Genomic DNA, 20479 nt, shown 5'->3' with positions numbered 1-20479 from the left:
CCATCTTGTCTTGTATTATCTTTGATTGTACATAGGTGTAACTTCTAGGGTGGAAACTTCATGAGAAATTGTAGATGACGCTACATGTATCAGGATTTGAACCCTGTTCATCTGTCAGAAGGTCATGAATGAGAACCAGCTGCAGCATGGAAACAAGAAACTGCAGCAAGTCAGCTTAATGACATCTACAGTACACCCTGAACTGATAAGGACATCTGTTTGTTTTAGTAAGTGTTTTACGACACTTGCAAAACAATAAGGTCATATAAATGCTGAAGATAAGAGGTGTTACAAGAGAGTAACAAACACAAAAAGAAGAAGGGGAGATAAAGACGATAGCTGTTCGATAGGAAAGAAGAAGCAAACCACACCACACCAGAGCACCCGCCAACCACCCATTGACCAGCATTTCTCGTTCCATGTTGACATTGCATGGCTTGAATTTTTTTAGTAAGAGTTTTACAGGACTTGCAACACTTTTAGGCCGTACATAAGTATAAGTGCTGAAGATCAAATGTGGAACTGGAGAGAAATGTACAAAGAGAAGGAGAGGTATATGATATATGTTTGATAGAAAGGAAGGAGCAAACCACACCAGAACACCTGCCAACCACCCAGACTGCATGTCTGGTTCAGTGCTGCTTTCTCAGACTGGCGCTTAGAAGTCGGTGGTCTCCCTTCACAAGCCTATGCCGTCCATGGTGTCCACGGTGGTTGAAAAGACGAATAAATGTGTTCAGAATCTAGGTTGGTTAATCTACAGGTTGTTGAAGACATTAGTGTCACAGCCTGGTGGAATCGGGCGCTCGTCAATTTTAGAGCATATGGAGTCATTATTTTCAGATTAAAGCTTGTTTATTTCCCTTGAGCTTGGTGAAAAAAATATTTATTATCTATCTTGCGCTAAATAGAAATGGAGCTGTGACTCAACTGTGAGTGATTTAACAAGGGGGTGGGGGGGGGGTGTTACACATGCTGTTACAGTTACAGTATCGGGAGAAATTAGAGAGAAAACACCAGGTGACTACTACTAATGCTAAATACATGTAATTGTTCTACAAAAACTTTCATTTCTGGCTTTAAACATTTTTCAGTAAAATTAATTCTAAATAAAATGTTCTTAATGGATGGATCTATGTAAAAAAAAATATCTATAAAAATCGGCCAACAGTTTTGTTTAAAAAAGGATTTCTCCGTTCCCTAAAATTTGACAAGCACCTGATTCCACAGCGATGACCAGCATTTGTGGATAAGTCAGTTTGATGACAGCACTTTTTTCAAAGAATGGGACACCAAACTGAAGGGAACTTTTTCAGGAAAACTGAAGGCTTGGCATGAATTTGTCCCTGAATGGTTAGAGCTTACACACATTTTGAATTTTCCACTGTGCATTTCACTATTTATTCCCAAAAGACACCTTGCTGTTGAAAATAGCAAGCCAATCAATGTCAACTTTGAGAGAAATATTAGAACGGATCCTTGCCCAAAATAAAGAGATGGTCAGTATGAACAAGGAAAATCGTCTCTGATTAACTTTCAAATCACAAGCACAGCTGATGACACCATAAGGCAGGTACAATACAGAAGTACGAATACAACACACACACAAGCCCTCACACAGATATAAGAATCATCCATAAATAACAATAATTTTAAAAAACAAATGCAACACGAGGTAAGAATTGTATGCACCAGAGCACTGGTTGTTTTATTCCTACCATGCACCATTTTCTGGCCATATTCTTCATTGTCAAATTTATAGACCAATTCATTAGCATCGGCAGAGACAGGCATTCACTTACATGTTTTTTTTTCTCAGTTTTTTTTTTCTTTCTTTAACCAATAATCAAATACTAATAGACCAGACAGAACATAATTTGCTTCCCCTCTGAAAACTCCAGGCAGCTTTAGTTCTACCTACTGTCAAATTTAGCATGGATAAAGTGTAAACAACATCCACCAATTTGAACCACACAAATATTACAACAGCACATTTACTATGTAGAGAAAGGTACACAGGAGCCAGAAAATACTTCTTTATAAGACAAAAATTTGTAAAACCTGAGCTGACCAAAAAAAAAAAAGACCCACCAAAATTGGAGAAGTTTATTTAGTACACAAGCAGATTTTGAAGAAAGCCCAAACATTTATAATCTATAACCCTGTGTCATCCATTTCAGAAGGGAAAAAAAAAAACAACAACCTAGAATTCCAACAACTTTTTTTTTTCAAATGTACCATACTTCAAAAAAATTATCAAAACATTTCCTCAAATTATAAAGCTGCTGGCAAACTCTTTAGGTTAGGACTTCCCAATATTTTTCAATACAAACACTAGAAATACAAAGGCAAGTCATTTTTCAGTCATTTTTCATTTTTCGAAGAATAAAAAAAAAACCACTACAAAAAAACAATAAAGGAATTTGATTTTCATAAGGAGAGAGTGAGAGTCAGCAGTGATAAAGTGTGTGGCAGGTGTAAAACCGCTACTGTCCAGTGATATCAGAGCAAGCACAGAGTTCAGAGAAATTCCTCCGACGACGACATGCCCCTGACAATCAATCATTTTAGAAGGAAATTCGACATGTAGTACCACGTACAAAAAGAAGACGTACAGAGAAGACAACAAATGTAGGCAACACATTCAATACTCTACTAGTTTTTGGAAGGGCGCGGAAAGAACAACATTCGCAGGAAAAATAGGGAGAGAAAAAATATAATCAACCAAAAAAATTTTTAGTAAACAACAACAAATAATAAACTTCCAACAAAACTGCCATCACAAAATGTTTACCTCATCACAAAAAGAAAAAGTAACAAAGAGTCGTCAAACAGAAACAACGTGAACCTAATACCACCTGCCCACACCCCCCCCCCCCCCCCCCCTCTTCTTGTGTACTACTGCACGGCAGATACCAGATATAGCAGGTTCCACCAAGTGAGAAGTGGCCACTTATTTCAAACACTGAAAATTAGTTGTTGTTTTTTTTTTGGGTTGCTTTTTTTAAAAGTCCAATCCAAAGAATCGACCAATACCCCAACAAACCTGGTCATAATTACCATATCAACAGCTGAAACATGTCAAAATAACAAAACAGAGCCAGCTAGTGCTAGCTTTAAATAACTAACTCACTACTCGCATTCACTACAAAATAAAAGACAACTCGAATGCTCGACTTCTAGACTGCAGCAAAAGCTAAGTATAAATATCCTCTTTATGCTAACATTCCTCACTATTCTTACTGTTACCAACATAATAATTCCTACTAGTAAGTTGATACACAGTGACACACAATTTTTTAAATGTCAAAAATAAATACAAGAAAACTGAAATAAACGTTTCAGTGATCCACAAAGGCCTCCGCGTGTGTATAACTCGCTCCATTTTGAGGACTGAACACCTCAAAACTTATGTTCGTTTAGGTGCATCTCAAAACATTATGCAATATTATCTAGGGAGGTCTAGTTTACAGTAGCGATGACTTTAATGCTACAACATCGCTTGTCATAATACTGGAGATTTACTGCTCCACACTTGATATGGAATGAGCATAAGGTACAGTTTCACTGAAAATTCTTAACAATACAGAGCTTAGACGTACACACTCTTTTTCCACACAAAGCTATCACAAATGCCATTTTTCCTTTTTTCACGATGGCCGCCTATCTGAACAAAGACGTAATTAATAAATTAAATGTGAGTAACATAAGATTACAATCCACAGAGATCACTCTCTCAAGCACGGATGAAAAACTTGACTTGAAAGTTGGAAAAATTTTAACAGGGAGCTTATGACATGAAGAACAGTGCAACAGTTCCCCTCAACGTGAGGTACACAGATGTGGAGGGGACTCTGCTCAGACTACACAGGAGGAGAGGGCTCTGGTTAATTTCCACTTCATGCAGAGCAAGACGAGACAGTCTGATGAAAATGTTTCTTCTGGAAGCTTCTTTACTGCCTCACCACACTTACTTCACTACGCCCCCCCCCCCCCCCCCCACCCTCCTACTTGTTATTTAAAAATTGCTTTCAATAAGAAGAGGCATTTCACTATCTGCTGATTTAAAACTCATAACACTAACATAATCCACTGCTAGGTCTCCATCCAAAATCTAAAAAGAAAAAAATCCAGATGCAAAAAGAATTACTAAGGAGTGTTCTTGAGCTATAAGGTTAACCTACAGTCCAAGTCTTACATTTCTACAGAAGCTTGCCCATTAACTTGGGTAAACAATAGAGCTTGGCCGAAGGACTCTAAAACCATACCAACTACTCATCTCATAAAGCTACACCTTTTGAAAAAAAATGTGCATGGAAGTTCAACATGCTCAACTATGTATTTCTCCACAATTTCAGACTGGTGATATAAGTGGACTATGCTTTTATTCAAACTAGAAAATGATTTTTTTTTAAAGAGATAAAGGAAGACTGAAAAATATTCATATCTCTTAAAAAGAAGCAGTAGAGAAATAAAGACAAGGCACCAAAGAAGAACTTACTTGAGAAGTACTGGCAAGTAAAAAGATTAACCCTTGTAAAACCAGCTGACCTTCTATTCTATTGTTACTATTAGCTATGCCGTGACCTAGTTTTGAGATCATAAAGGCAGCCCAGAAGACCTAGCCACCACTCTCCCGGGGAACAGACGCTCTAGCAGGACCAAAAACCCATTGTTTCCTGCATCATAATATCAGTCTGACACTTTGATATGTTTTAGTTTCCTAATACAGAGTTGAAAAAAGTAAAAATAATTAAAACTTTAAAGCTACTAAACCATTTACTCTGATAGAGTAATGACAAACTATCAGATTATCAAACACAGGCATTCCTTGTCCACTGATTGTACAAGACAGACGATACAAGACCTTATCTTTCGTCTGATGTAACAACCGAATTATGCCAAGAAGCCCGTCATACCATTCAAATACCAGGCTGGATGCAAATCCAGTTCTTATGAGAAAAACCACCCAACACAGTTGAGACGACAGCCCGGGAAACCAATAGTTGCGAGTTCTACCACCGAGATACTACAGAGACACAACTGAAGAATAGGCCATGGAGAGAGATAAAACATACAGGCAAGGTGCGAGGCAAGCCTACAATATCTAAAGCACGAATAAAAGATACCATAGCACAAAAAAACTAAAACAGGTCAACAACAGACGCCCTTTTCTCGGACATATTCCCGTGGACTTTGGGATTCAATAAACATAATAATAATATCTGTAGGACGTGGGAAACTTGCACGATAAATCACGGAAAAGTAGTCAGTTCCTGATGTCCTGAAATGACGCCACGAGCCAGACGTGACACAAAATTTGCGTGCCCCTTTGTGTCCCTTCGTCGGTTCATAACTGTATACAACATCTTCATCTTTCTCGTAATGCAAATAGAATTGAGTGTCCTAGTGTGGTGGACTACGCGTCAAAAAATCTCCATAATACCTGCTGGTGTGGTGGAAACAATACTAAAGAAACATGAAAGATGAATTATCTACGCACGTGATAAATTTGACTAGTAGAGTGACAGAAATCAGTTTTCCTTTCAGGAGATATGTAACACTTGTAGCAAATTTGGTCAGGTTAATTGTCTAGAGAATTTACGTCTGTCGAGCATGTCTTCAGGTCAAGTTTCTTTGTACAATTACATGGCTACATTTCACATTTCTTGACTTGCCAACTAGGATATTTTAAAAACGGTCGTTCATTACTGGTCCTTGAGAAATCTGATCAGGTAAAAAGACAAGAGAACTGCCTGAAAAATAAAATATACTTTTAACCCTGTTGAAATTGTTTCTGAACATTAGTTCTCTTGACCCATTACTCAAAGCAACTGCACCCAATCTAGAAAAAAACACTTGAAAACATATTCCTGGACAGTGTGATAATGATTGAGCCTTTAGATACTTAAGTTTTTCAAAAATTTTAAAACCCTACTCCTGGGAATATCACCCATTCCTTAGTGAAGGTGGAGATTTATTTCTGTGAAAATGAAGTCTCATACAAAGAAAACTATCACAATGAAACATTAGGTGTATCAAAACATGAAAGTCTTTCAATTCTTTTATCGTCAAGTAAAGCTGAATCTTAAAACTAAAATTGATCAAATTGTACTCAGATCAAAATCACATTCTAGTTTACTTCTGTGTTTTCCTAATGTGAAAGAGCAAAAAGACTACCCCTAGGGAACTCGCTCTGGTATAACAAAGATAACAACCAAACAACCCTTTACAACTTCCACAGTCCCAATACCCGTGATAAACGTGGTTGTGAAAAGACAAGACGTTAACTGTGTCTTAGAGTTGAAAGAGCACATACATATACCCCAAAATTCAACATCTCCACGGTTGTCTTTTTAAAAAATTATCACCTAACAAGAGAGTTAATACATACAGACTCATAGTAAACAGCAGACCAAATAACAAGTAAAGACACAATTGAAGTTTCAAAAAGAATTTGGAAAAAAAATTAAAACAAGTGTCTATTAAAGAACTCTCCGCCAACTGAATCAACCGGAGCCAAAAACTGTGCTGTCCTTCGCTTCTTAGATGGCTGATTTTGGGGTGTAGTCTGAAGCATTTGGGTTCAACTCGGAGGATGAAGCCAAGTCAGGTCCATTGAATACGGGCATGGAGGAGCCCAAGTCCTGAGCGGGGCTAAACCCGGAGGAAAAGAGGGGCGAGGAGTTCCTTTCATTTGAGTGGTGCTGATAGCTGGTGACCGCTGGGCTGGGAATCAGAGCCATCACCTCCGCGATTTTAGACTTGAGTTCCAAAATTTCATTGTCCTTCTCAGCCACAGTATCTGCACAGACAAAAAAAAAATCAGGTTAGACTAACATAACCAGAAGCAAAAAAGCATGATAAAGATAAATACAACGGAAGAATTTCTCAATCAGATCATTTTGTTTTAAGAAAAACAAAAAAAGAAGCAGCTTCCTTATAACTTAAACCAACACCCAAAAGCCCCTAATAGAAGCCTTCTTCTGTTACAGAAAATAATTTCTACTCTATCAAAATAAAAACCTTTAAACTGTTAACAGAATGTACTTTGCCCATTCTTATTTTGCAACCGACAAAGGTGCCTCTCCAAGATACATTCTAGCACACAAAATTTCAAATAAGGTTGAGCTGTGTGAAATATTTCAAGTATACGTGGTTACAGTCTCCAAGGCTGTCATAGAGAATTAATCTTAACAAATTGCAAATGCAGTCCATTAGCGATAGTATTCAATCATCAATGACAGCTATCAGGAGTTGTAATTTGATGGGAACAGTGTTCAAAACAAGACAAAGCAAAAAATTTACTTTGTAAAATCTTGATCTCGTTCCTCTCTTTGCCCAAAGCAGAGAAAAGATCTTGCTTGAACCGTGTCTCAGCGCACAAGTTATTTTCAAGCTCAGCATTCTTATCCTGCATGGTCGACAGTGCTTTCATCAGCACTTCTGTCTCTTTCTGGGTGTCCTTGTACTGTCGAAGAGCCTGAAAATGATGTATAAAAAAAAACTAACTTAAAATCTGACAGAGCTATCACTGAACAAAACATCATTCGTCAAACCTAGACACAAAAACTGTGGAATTTACTTTTAAAAGAATTTTTTTTTCAAACCAAAGGGGAACATTAAATTGAACACCTATGATCTACTATGAAACACTTTTACTGATGGCTTAGATAAAGCTGATAAAGAAAATCTGAGGTGCCAGAGTCCTTTCATAGCGTAATTTCCTCATCAAATTAAACTGAGGTCAGTTGTGCAAACATTACAGAATAGTCCCATAGCATTCCTTTTACAATACACTAACAACATTAAATCCTTTTCTAAAATTCCTTAGTGAACTATCATGTTTTATTGGCTATGTTTTTATTTCTTTGAAAAGAATGGAGGGGGGGGGAAACGTCACGTAAGCGAATTCCACAGACATGGTCATCTTAACTAAAGGCATATATGCAAATGAAAGAAGAGGTAATTTATTTTTTTAGTTTGTCACCAATCTATATTTGCTTACCTGTACCTCTCTTTCTAGTTGTCTGTACTGGTCTTCCCGAAGCTTGTTCTCCCTTCGCAGCTGTTTCATTTCATTGTCGAAGTCCCTTCGCCTCGCTTTACATGTGTCGGTGCATTCACCCCTGAAGGATAAATCACCACGATCCTTAATGAAACTCAAACGAAGTGCCACAACCATTCACAAAATACAACCCAAAGAAACCAAATCCTATCATGAAGGCAGAACCCACAAAACAGTTCTGCTCCTCTCAGACACAAGAGGCAGCCACACTAGGACTCTTAAGCTATGGAAGTCACCAAACTTTGGCGACCATTGTCTCGCTAATTTTACCTCTGAAGCCAGGCGACCCCACCTCCTTCCATCGCATATATCTCGACTTCTATTCAAGATAAATGAATATTTATTTTTTTATTGAAAGCAAGCCAAATGAAAAACCTTTAAGTTTAAGATGATACCAATACCTCCCTGAGCCCTAAAATTGACGAGGACCTGATTTTACTGCGTCGTGACACATATGACCAACCCTCATTATTCACAAAATTCTACAGTAACTAGGAAAAGCCAAGGCGGATCTTTTTCTTCTTACACAAATCATTAACTTTCTCCAGTCTAACACTAATCAACCCTAACCCATTATTCCCTCAATCAACGAAGTTGAACCAAAAATGTGCCAGCAAACACCCTGCATTGCCTTATACTGACCCGATAGCGCATGTAACTAGAGTGTTGTAATGTTTGCTGCTTTTATGTTTGCAACACATCACCAGTGCTAGTCTAAGCAGTTGCTTACCGGTATGCAGTGTGACCCAACACAGTTAATTTTGGTAAGGAAACCAAGCAGAGATCTTTTAGTCGGAAAAGAGTTGTTTTATTGATTTTTTTTTTTTTTATATAAATTGTCCTCACCTTGTAGCTGCTGCCATGGCAACAGCCCGAGCTGCTGCAGCTGCTTCAGCTGTCTTACTTTTCTTCTCGTTCACCAATTGCTGTTCCAAGGCAGTTCTAGTCTTCCTCTCCTCTGCTAGCTTCTTCTCTATGGAAGCTATCGTTTGCTTATCCTGCTGCCGAGATGTGACTAAGTTATATAATCTGAAAAAGAAAACACAAAAGATTTTAGACTTCACACAGAGAGGCTTACCCCCAAACAGAAGCTGACCTTTGTTAACTAAAAACAACAAAAAATTGCCGTACACAGCTCATAAAATGAGTCTCCTCATTATCCTCATATTTACTATATTGTTCAGACGACTGTCATCATAATTTAGACATAAGTTATAACACTAAAAGAAAAACCACTAGGCATCAAGTACTTTTCAATGCACCACGGCTGCATCAAGAACAGGCCTCCGCATACACTTAATTCAAAGAAAGACACATATATCAGTTTACTGTCTCACTTGCTCCTTCTCTTCTGTTGATTAGCTACTGATCCCAGATTTCAGCTCATGTTCACAGTCGCAACTTGCCTGAAGATGGGCTGTTAACTTTTTTCCTTCTGATTCTAACCTGTGTAAGTGAGCCCAGTGGACTGGTAACTGTATCGGCCAAGGACTTTCAGACCCTTTACTATCGCATCATATTGGAAACAGCATGTTTTTGGGGTCTTTTTTAGTAGAGGTTTTTCGGCGCTCGCAACTGCATAAGGTCATAAGAGCGCCAGAAGATTAGGGGTGTTACAAGAGAGTAACAAACATAGAAAGGAAGAAGGGGAGATAAGGACGATAGATGTTTGATAGGAAAGAAGAAGCAAACCACACCAGAGCACCTGCCAACCACCCACAACAGCATGTTTAATTTTTCTTGCTTGAGCAATCAACACCTTACCTTTTTACGAGACATATCAATCTACAACTGTTGAGCATTCCCGCTGTATGACAGAACAAATCTCTACCTCCCCATCCACTTTCTCCGACAGGAGGTGAACCTTCAAACAGATTACAGCTTTCAGTAGCTGCACTCTCAACAGTTACAAAAAGTCTAAATCTAGTCACGGTCCACCAGAAGGCCATTCAAAGTTCCATGTGTCACGGTCACCATACTGACAATAATTCTGAATACATACCATCAAAGTGTCTGTGGATACCTATTGAGTAATTTAAAAAAGTATGTTGCTGGTTAAAATGTAGAGGAAGGTTGTCTTCCTCTAACAAGAAAAAAAAAAGATTAGGGATGGCTCCATCACCACCTTGAATTATTTTCAGAAGGCCATCACACCCATATAACGCGTGTCATGGAAGTTTCATTTTCGAAGGAATGGCACAAATATTTAGAAAAGCAGGGACCATCAGTAATGAATCATACCTGAAATTACTATTACATCCTTTCGGAGCAGAAATAACACTTACCTTAGAAACCACAAACGACTCAAATAAGTTAGATTTCAATAATTTATCATGAAGAAAACAAAAAAAGAACCCCCCCCCCCCCCCCCCACAACTCAAACTATCACAAGACTTAATAATAAAAAGCATTTTCAAAAACATGAAACAGGAACTCAAAGTACTCGAAGACACTCACTTGTTTTGTAAATTTTCATTGTCCTGTTGAAGTTGATACAACTCTGAACGCAAGACCTTCTCTTCTGTCGATGAGCTGCTGATCTGAGACTTGAGCTCATGCTCACAGTTGCGACTTGCCTGGAGATCGGCTTTTAACTTTTTTACATCTGATTCTAACCTGCACAAGTGAGTCACAACAGAAGCCATCAGTACATGGTTTTATGCATACATTTAAAAAATGTTTCTTTCTGTTTAGGTAAAGTTTTACAGCACTTGCAACACAATGAAGTCAGATAAAAGCAGATGATTAGAGGTGTTACAATAAGAGATTAACAAACACAAAAAAGAAGGAGAGATAAGGACAATGTTTTAGTTTAAGTGTTTTACGGCACTTGCAACTTCATAAAGTCATATGAGCGCCAGAAGATAAAAGGTGTTACAAGAGAGTAACAAACATAAAAATGAAGAAGGGGAGATAAGGACGATAGTTTTCTATAGGAAAGAAGGAGAAAACCACACCAGAGCACCCCCTACCCACCCACAGATTAGGACAATAGATGTTTGACAGGAAGGAAGATGTTTGACAAGAAGGAAGGAACAAACCACACCAGAGCATTCGCCAACCACCCACATGTCAAAAAATGGGATTGGAAGGTTGGAGGGTGAGAAAGAATAGAGAACTGACCAGGGCACACAAGAGAGAAACAAACAAAAAAAGAAGGAGGGGAGACAGAGACGATATATTTTTTATAGGAAAGAAGGAGCAAACCACACCAGAGCACCCGCCAACCACCCACACTGACAGAAAGAGTTCAAGTAGAGTACCAAAGATCTTTGAACGACAGATACAGCTACTTTTTCAGGCCTGGACAAAGGTACTCATCTACCAACTTGGATGATACCTTCTTTACCGGTTAGTTTTTAAATTTTAGTAAGAGTTTTACGGCACTTGCAACACAATAAGGTTATATAATGCCGAAGATTAGAGGTGTTACAAGAGAGTAACAAACATAAAAAAGAAGGAGAGGAGATAAAGATGAGAGATGTTTGAAAAGAAAGAAGAAGCAAACCATACCAGAACACCCGCTAACCACCCACCCACTTTACCTTCTTTCCACACTTCCTTGAGACAAACAGTCAAAAACCTCCTTCATCAATAGTGGACATCGCATAAATAGTCACACACTGATGTAATTCAAAGTCTACACTTTGTAATTCTTGCGTTCTTCCATGAACAAGTTCTGCTCACCTTCTTAAAAGCCATTACAAATGCACAGGATCTTTGGTACTGCCAAGACCCGAAACATCCAGAACATTAGTTTTAGTAAGGTTTTACGGCGCTCGCAACTGCATAAGGTCATATGAGCACCAAGGGGTGGATGTCAACAGAGAAGTCCAAACAGGGAATCAGGCATACTCTGCTCACCTATCTTGCCTCAACAGCAGTAAGTCTGCTTCAACTATCAAGGCACCCCAGAAAGAGCAGTTCACAAGACAGTGACAAAGAGGATAAATGACGATAGTAAGGATGAGGAAAGAAAAAGCAGCAGTGAGTTCCCCTACACTGTTCCGGCACAATATGAGCATGACATTGATGAATCAGCCCATTTACAATTCTACTGTGTATAAGAACATGTTAATATCCCTCCTCTGGAAATGGCCTAAAAACAAATTCAGTTAGTAGCACTGCCCTGGGGGGCATCCAGAACATGCTCATTATAAAACACAGTGCAATCACAAAGTAATACCAAACTCCTAACACCACATAACGATCATCAAACAAAACCAAACTCTTGGTACCACACAATGATCACAAAACAAAGCCAAACTCTTGACACCACACAATGATCACAAAACAAAACAAAACTCTTGACACCACACAATGATCACAAAACAAAACAAAACTCTTGACACCACACAATGATCACAAAACAAAACCAAACTCTTGACACCACACAATGATCACAAAATAAAACCAAACTCTTGACACCACACAATGATCACAAAACAAAACTCTTGACACCACACAATGATCACAAAACAAAGCCAAACTTTTGACACCACACAATGATCATAAAACAAAACCAAACTCTTGACACCACACAATGATCACAAAACAAAACCAAACTCTTGACACCACACAATGATCACAAAATAAAACCAAACTCTTGACACCACACAATGATCACAAAACAAAACTCTTGACACCACACAATGATCACAAAACAAAGCCAAACTCTTGACACCACACAATGATCATAAAACAAAACCAAACTCTTGACACCACACAATGATCATAAAACATAACCAAACTCTTGACACCACACAATGATCACAAGACATAACCAAACTCTTGGTACCACACAACAATCACAAAGTACAACCAAACTCTAGTTAGTTTAAGTAAGTGTTTTACGGCACTTGCAACACAAGTTCATATAAGTGCCGAAGATTAGAGGTGTTACAAGAGAGTAACGAACAGAAAAAAGAAGGAGGGTTTAGTTTTAGTAAGTGTTTTACAGCACTTGCAACACAATAAGGTCATAAAAGTGCCGAAGATTAGAGGGGTTACAAGAGAGTAACGAACAGAAAAAAGGAAGAGGAGAGATAAGGACGACAGTTATTTGATAGTAAAGAAAAAGCAAACCACACCAGAGCACCCGCCAACCACCCACAAACCAAACTCCTGGTACCAAAAACAATGAAAACAAAGTAAAACCAAACTCTTGACACCACACAATTATCACAAAGCAAAACCAAACTCTTGGTACCACACACACTTTTGTAAAAATCTGACTGATCTGAAACGAGTCCATATCTATAGAGTAGATCAGCTAGGCTGTAGGGGAGCACGTACCTCTGTATGACTTCATCTTTGTTGTTTGTGTATGACACAGGTGAGGGTGAAGGCTGGAGCTCTCTGTACATGTTTTTGCCCTTTTTAGAAGAGGAACTGGACGACGATTGATGGGCCGATGACGAATTTGACGACGCGTTACTGGAACTAGTGTCCTTACTGCTGTTCAGCTGTTTGCTGCTTGGTTTGGTGGAGGGCAGTGGGATCGACGACGCAGCCGCGACAGCAACAGCTGCCGCCACACTGCTGTTCCCCGACTTGAACGCCTTCCCTGCCTGCTGTTCATTGGCGAAGTTGTCTGCACTTTCGTCAAACTGATTCACATTGGACGCTTTCCGAGGCAAACTTTTCTCTATATATTCTATTTCATCATCGTCATTGATTTTTGTTTTTGAGTTAACTGAAGAAGAGGAGTCTTTTTCGTCGTCCAATTTTGAAGACGAAGAAACTTTTTTGCTTGATGAACCAGAAACACCATTTGAGATTACTTCCTCTTCTGATTTTGATGGTAAAGCTGTGGAGAAGGAACAACGTGGACAAATTATTTCATGCAATAAACAATAAATTCCTACAAAAACGTGAATTCTATCTTCCTCTCACTACACTCGACAATTTTTGAACAAAAATAAGTAATTTTCAGTGACAAAAACACGACAAAATATCTAGAGCAGGGATGCAAAGTGCTGGGCAGCAGTATCTCGAGATGGTATATTTGCAGCAGAAGACATGTTTTAGTTTAAGTAACAGTTTTACAGCACTTGCAGCACAATAAGGTCATATAAGTGCTGAAGATTAGAAGCGTTACAAGAGAGTAGCAAACATAAAACAGAAGGAGGAGAGATCAGGACGACAGACGTTTGATAGAAAAGAAGGAGCAAACTACACCAGAGCACCCGCCAATCACCCACTCAGAAGACATGTGAAAGAGGACAACAGGGTGCACTTTGACTCGACACTTGTAAGCCTGTGCTACACAAGTAAATAGTTACTACACGATTAAAAAGTATAACCTGAAAAAAAAAAAAAATCTAAGGAAAAAAAAAGTTTTTGGCTCTGTTGAAAAAAGATAAGCAACTGAGACACATTATTTGTATCCATTTCATCAATATATTCCCAAATTTAAAAAAAACCTTAGATGTTTCCTAACTGATCAGCAGCATGAGACCTTCAACATCAGCTATTTCAATGCCCCCACGACATCACGCCAAAGGGACTTAAGTAGCATTAAGCTACAATTATATTTTCAAATCAACTGGGGTTATCGCAATGAAATTTGTGCTGACCTCAGCAGAAACTGCCACTGTGAAAGAAGAGTCAACGACTAGACTGACCAATTAAATTGGTTTGAAAGTATTGTAGTCATCCCAATTTTGAGAACTGGGAATTAATCCCTTTTCCATACTTTTTTCCCAAGCACACCCCCCCCCTCCATTCATGTACACAAACAAAAACAACATAAAGAGAGAAACTGATGGAATGATTTGTGCCATATCAACACATTTTAGAGTACAAAGTACAGACGTAAGGGCAGTGTAAGACAGGAACAAGAGAAGAGCAGTCAAAGATGAAGACGAGGGGAGGGTGCGGTTGAAGACAGTAAGGATGAGGGTGAGAGTCGAGCATGAGGAGGAAGGAAGTCCCTCCGCAGAAATAAAACTGCACTCTGGAGACCATGTGGGCTGCAACATCTTGTCGAAAAACGTTGGGGATTTTTTTGGTAAGAGTTTTATGGCACATACAACACAACAAGGTCGTATAAGTGCAAAAGATAAGAGGCATTATTAGAGAGAAACGAACATAAAAAAAGGAGGGGGGGGGGGGAGATAAGAACGGTAGATGTTTGATAGGAAAGAAGGAGCAAACCACACCAGAGCACCCGCCAACCACCCATGAAAAAGGTTTTTCATTCTTACTTGTAGTAAACAATTAAACACAACTAAAGCCACATTTCACCAGGAACAGATTGGGACAACAAGAACACAAATCAAAAAGAAGCAGAGTGACAAACACAAGAGCACCTAGCAACAACTAGCACGAGGAAATTGAAATGATGATGAGGTTAGCTGACAAAAAAAACAAAACAAACAACAAACAAACAATCAGGCAACGAACGTAGACAAAAGAAAAAGTAATCCAATTCTAATCCCACTTCTACATGAGTTCTCTTTTAGTTTTTAGTTTAAGTAGAGGTTCTACAGCGCTCGCAACTGCATAACGTCATATGAGCGCCAGAAGATTAGAGGTGTTACAAGAGAGTAACAAACATAAAAAAGAAGAAAGGGAGATAAGGATGATAGATGTTTGATAGGAAAGAAGAAGCAAACCACACCAGAGCACCCCCCAACCACGCACATGAGTTTTTCTGCTCCATCAAAAACCTACAAGCACACTTAATACATGGAAACCCAATAACATTTCAAAACAAAGAAATCATAGAGATTTATGGGGTATTCAGCGCCCATTTTTTCCGCAAAATCATCAACCTCCCACAACTCCAAACACAGCTACATCGTGAAAAAAAAAAAACACAGTTATCAGCAAAAGAAATTCTTCACAAGTCAAAAGAAGGCCCAGAGACCCAATAGAAAATTTAGAAATACGATAATGAAATCTTACCTTTGGGTTTATCAGCATACTGAACTTCAGCAGGGAGTGCTTGTTGTAATATTTGAAGATAAAAATCATTTTCTTTTTGTATGACCTTTTGCCGCCGCTGCAGACAAAATACAACAAAGCCGTTAAAACCAATCAGAAAAATAATATGGTTCAAAATCAATTACCACAAACATTGTACTCAGGGGGAAAAAAAAACAAGTAAAAAATCAAGAGCAACACTTCATAAAACAAAAAAAATCAACGTAAGGTTCCTGATTCCACACAAACACTACAGACAACGTCCACCATAAAACATGAAGAAAAGAATGAACGGTCCCATTCATATTGAACTTGTTTCTCTTTCAGGACTCTATTGCTGGGATTTGAGTTACAACGAATGGTGTACAAATTCAATACCTAATGAGTGAAGCCCACCACCAGTTTAAACAATCAACCCTTTGGTCAAAACACAACGTTTTAGGTTACTATTGTATTATATTGTAAAGCGCTCAGAGCCTGTGTACTTTAATCGGGGTTGAGCGCTATATAAATGTCATTTATTATTATCATTATAATCAAGAGTTCATGAGCTCTCTACATAATCACTGATAAGCCCAAGACTTCAGGGCCAGATAAATTACTGTTCAAGCAGTTAAAAAGCAGTTGTTTCAGCTTAAATGATTACCTGAATCACCACAATCTATAACTAATCGCTTTAATGAAAAAAAGTATAACTTTAAAACATGATCACAAACATAAATTTTAACATAGTACTTACTAATTTCATCTTGTATGAAACATAGCTTTTGAAACCAAACCCTAATGTTACAACTGGGTAGCCAATGCTGAAAAAAAAGGGGAAAAAAAACCAACAGATAAATGTCAATGCATCCAATGAGCACAAAATTATTTTGAGAATAGACCCAATCATTTAGAAAGTCTTCATTGGCCTGCATCAAATGCTGACCTTTCTAAAATTTAATGAAAATTCAAACTTCACACTTACTCAATGGAAAAACAAAATAAAACAACCCCCCCCCCCCTCCAAAGAACATTAAAAAGTAAATTAGCTTCTAGAATAATTCAAGAACCACAAATTGTACGCAAAAACTTAATATCCTCACTCTATGCATATCAAATTTAAGAATAGTATTTTTTGGATGTATTTTTGTCCTGCACAAATGTCTTTGTTCTTCTTACTAGCAAGTCGGAGTGTGTGCATAACACATTTTGAGAGTCCACATTTTGAGATGCGTGTGTGTAGAAAAACATATAGATGGTAACTATCTCAAGAAGACAATTCCATTAGTCAATGGGGTGGGTTTTCATGGATAATCTACTATGGTCTCACAAGTTCGCTTTCCTGTGAACTTTTTCATAACACATTTTGTTAACACTTTGCCCTCACAAAACACCAATCAGCGATGATAAGAAGCCGCACCTTATCCCCACAGGATGCCAATCAGCGGCGGTGTGATATAGCATGTACCGCATCTGTATCCTGATCCGTGGGGATAAATGTTGCACGCTCTTCGCACTGCGTGGGTGGATAGTGTTAAGCTACAATCGAAATTGTCCAAGACTGCCACCCATTATCGAGGAGAAAAGTGGTTGTCTAAGAATGATGGGACGTATTAGGAAGTGTCAATAATATAGAAAAAATGCAATGGGGTCTGTGGGAACTGATTGTGAAACTGATTTGTCTTGGGCGGGTGGCCATTAGAGCAGGCTCAGATGTATTGTGTAAGCAAGCATGTCGCAACCTTAGAATTACAAAGTTCTGTCTGCTCAGTACCTAGTTTTGGGAAATTTGACATAACATGTCTTGAATTTCACAAAATGTCATGCTTTTTCGAATGCGATTCTTTGAATATTTTGATAATGACTCAAAATAATCATACGATTTTGATAGAGCAGATAGGACATTTGTGTCACGACGCGGTGGAATCATGCGCTCGTCAACTTTTGTGCATGTGGAGTTATTGGTATCATCTTAAAGCTTGTTCATTTATCTGGCTTTTGATGAAAAAAAATACCCATCTATCTTGAACAGAAGTGAAGATATTTGTGATTGAAAGAGGTAAGTTCACTTGGGTATCAGCAGTAAAAATAGCGAGAAAATGGCCGCCAAAGTTTGGTAACTTCAATAGCAGAAGAATCCTTGAAAACTGAAAAATTACAGTTTGAGCTTTTCATCAACGTTTTTTAATATAATTCACATGGAAATGTGTTTTTATTTGGACAAATAATAGGGTTGAACAAAAAAACAAAAATTTGACTAAAATTGCAAAACTGGAGGGAAATTGCCTGTTTCTGCAAATTTGCTATTTTGATGAGAGTCTGATTTCACCACGATGCCTCACATTTGGTTTCTGACTTCATGGTCTTTGTAACTGAAAAACGGCCAAAAATGTCGGGTAGAACTTTGAAACTCTAAGGTAGCGATGTGTCTGATTCAGGGGACAGCAGAGACAGCACAGCGCACCACTCACCAGTGACAGGCAAAAGGTCTACAGAGGTCTAAATTGAAAGGTAAACTTTTCAATTCCCTCAGCCGTATCGAAGCTTCAATGTAAACAAACAGCAACCACAGTGAAACAGTCGGAAGACAGATGCCTCTCTCTGAAAACAAATATATGTATTATCCATTAGATCCATATTATGATAATCACAATAAAAATATCGCAGAATTAGATAATCTTTATTTTTTTCAAAAATCTGAAATTCAAGATGATACAATCTCCATGGCAACCATAAGGCCAATTCAGTAAATGGAAACTAAAGCATCATCTTTTTTAATAAAAACTGCTAGAATAATTTTGTGCAGACAACAGTTGATTCCCATCCCCAGAAGCAGCTCAAACCTTAACAATATCACCTGGGCTTTAAGTTCACAAAATATGACAAAGATTATCACCATATCATTATAAGAAATGAGTGTAGTTTATGCAACCGTCAATTCTTTTTTTTTTCACCAAAATTTCAATATATTCATAAAATCATGGGTGAAAAAGTAATAAAAGAGGAATTTTATATTCACTCTTTTTTCCTTTCACAAAAGACCGTATATATCATGCTTGCCAACATTTTCCAAACCGAGTCTGGGACACCCAATGTAGGAACATCAGATTACGTAACAACAAACAAAATAACATTAAGTAGGACTAGTTTTCGTGTAGTGCATGTGATAAGCCTCTCAAATTCCTGAATGCTGAATCTAGAACAGTCTTCGGACACTCAGGTTAACGCACAGATTTGTCCCTTCTTATCTCAGATAAACAATGAAACACATAAAAAGTGACTTGTCCTATACCAGTACCCACAATCTTCGCCTCAATTTGATGCAAAAAATAACTCTCACATACCTGTATGCCAGACATACTGAACCCAAACATATGTGCTGGCCGCAAAGAAAAGCCATTGCACGGGTATGAAGAGGTAGCAAATGACATCTGATGTAATCGCGATGCACACAAAGAACACAGAGAAAGCCTGGGGACCAAAAAATATATATATATTTATCAAATCTTCATCAACAACAAAATAGAAATGGCAGACAAAAGTACACATTCCATACAACAAAATATCTTTTAGACATGATGCAATCCTCCCACCAGGGCAGTGCTACTGACTGAAGGGGGGCATGTTCTTATGCATAGTACAATTGTAAATTTTTAAAAATGGGCTGATTTATCAATGTCATGCTCATACTGTGCTGGAGCAACATAGGGGAAACTGCTTTTTCTTTCCTCATCCTTACTATCGTCATTTTTCCTCTACTTCTTTTGTGTATGTGTGTCACTCTCTTGTGAACTGGTATTTCCCGGGTTCCTTGATAGTTCGAAGCAGATTTTGTGCTGTTGAGGCTAGAGAGGTGAGCAGAGTAAGCCTGATTCCCAGTTTGGACTTCTCTGTCGACATCCACCCCTTGGCAGTCATATGACCTTACATTTGCAGTTGCAAGCACCGTAAAACCTTACTGAAACAAACAACAGACATGATGCAATTAACATCATCTGAGCTTGTCACACATATCAATGGATGGAGGCTGTTTACATACAACTGCAATAATCTTCTTTTTTTTTAGACAGGTAACTAAGAGAAAGTAAAAGCAAAAAAATTACCACAATCAACAGTCTTTGTCTTCATTCTAAAAATAGTTCAGTTACATAACAATATCAACAACCACTATCTCGGACAAAGAAACAGGTCTGAAAAACAGGTCATTACTGAAAACAGACATGAGTACACAAAAACAAACAGTCTTATCTATACAAGTCTTACGGGAACTCTAATGTATAACTTTCTGCACTTGTGATAATCCTTCACCCTAAATGCCCCAGACCAAGAATGACTATGCTACTGCTTGAAAGATACACAGGAAATATTTTTGTCTTTCCCGACGGAAAACAAACAACAAAAGATCCACCATTATCTATTTCCATTATAAAAATATGAATCACAGAAGGTCAAGTCTTAGAGTAAGAAGAATACCAACAACTTGACAATGGCCACAAAGTG

General features: G+C 38.2%; 1 protein-coding gene across 1 annotated transcript in view; it reads right to left on the bottom strand.

The window, feature by feature from the left end:
• Nucleotides 1-6222: 6222 nt before the first annotated feature.
• LOC101845036 (macoilin-1) overlaps nt 6223-20479 on the bottom strand; it is a 40776-nt gene continuing 26519 nt past the window's right edge. Inside the window, exons 3-12 of the mRNA XM_005108642.2 lie at nt 19324-19450; nt 18451-18580; nt 16737-16803; nt 15980-16076; nt 13364-13877; nt 10526-10684; nt 8915-9097; nt 8009-8129; nt 7309-7483; nt 6223-6805 (exon numbers count right to left, since the gene is read on the bottom strand). Coding sequence (XP_005108699.1) covers nt 6546-6805; nt 7309-7483; nt 8009-8129; nt 8915-9097; nt 10526-10684; nt 13364-13877; nt 15980-16076; nt 16737-16803; nt 18451-18580; nt 19324-19450 — 1833 coding nt within the window. The 3' untranslated portion in view covers nt 6223-6545. The remainder of the gene's footprint in view (nt 6806-7308; nt 7484-8008; nt 8130-8914; nt 9098-10525; nt 10685-13363; nt 13878-15979; nt 16077-16736; nt 16804-18450; nt 18581-19323; nt 19451-20479) is intronic.

This window comes from Aplysia californica, unplaced genomic scaffold (genome assembly GCF_000002075.1).
Source record: "Aplysia californica isolate F4 #8 unplaced genomic scaffold, AplCal3.0 scaffold00705, whole genome shotgun sequence".
Lineage (NCBI taxonomy): Eukaryota > Metazoa > Mollusca > Gastropoda > Aplysiida > Aplysiidae > Aplysia > Aplysia californica.
The sequence above is the reverse complement of the archived record's forward strand: the minus strand, read 5'-3'. Positions and strand labels throughout refer to the sequence as shown.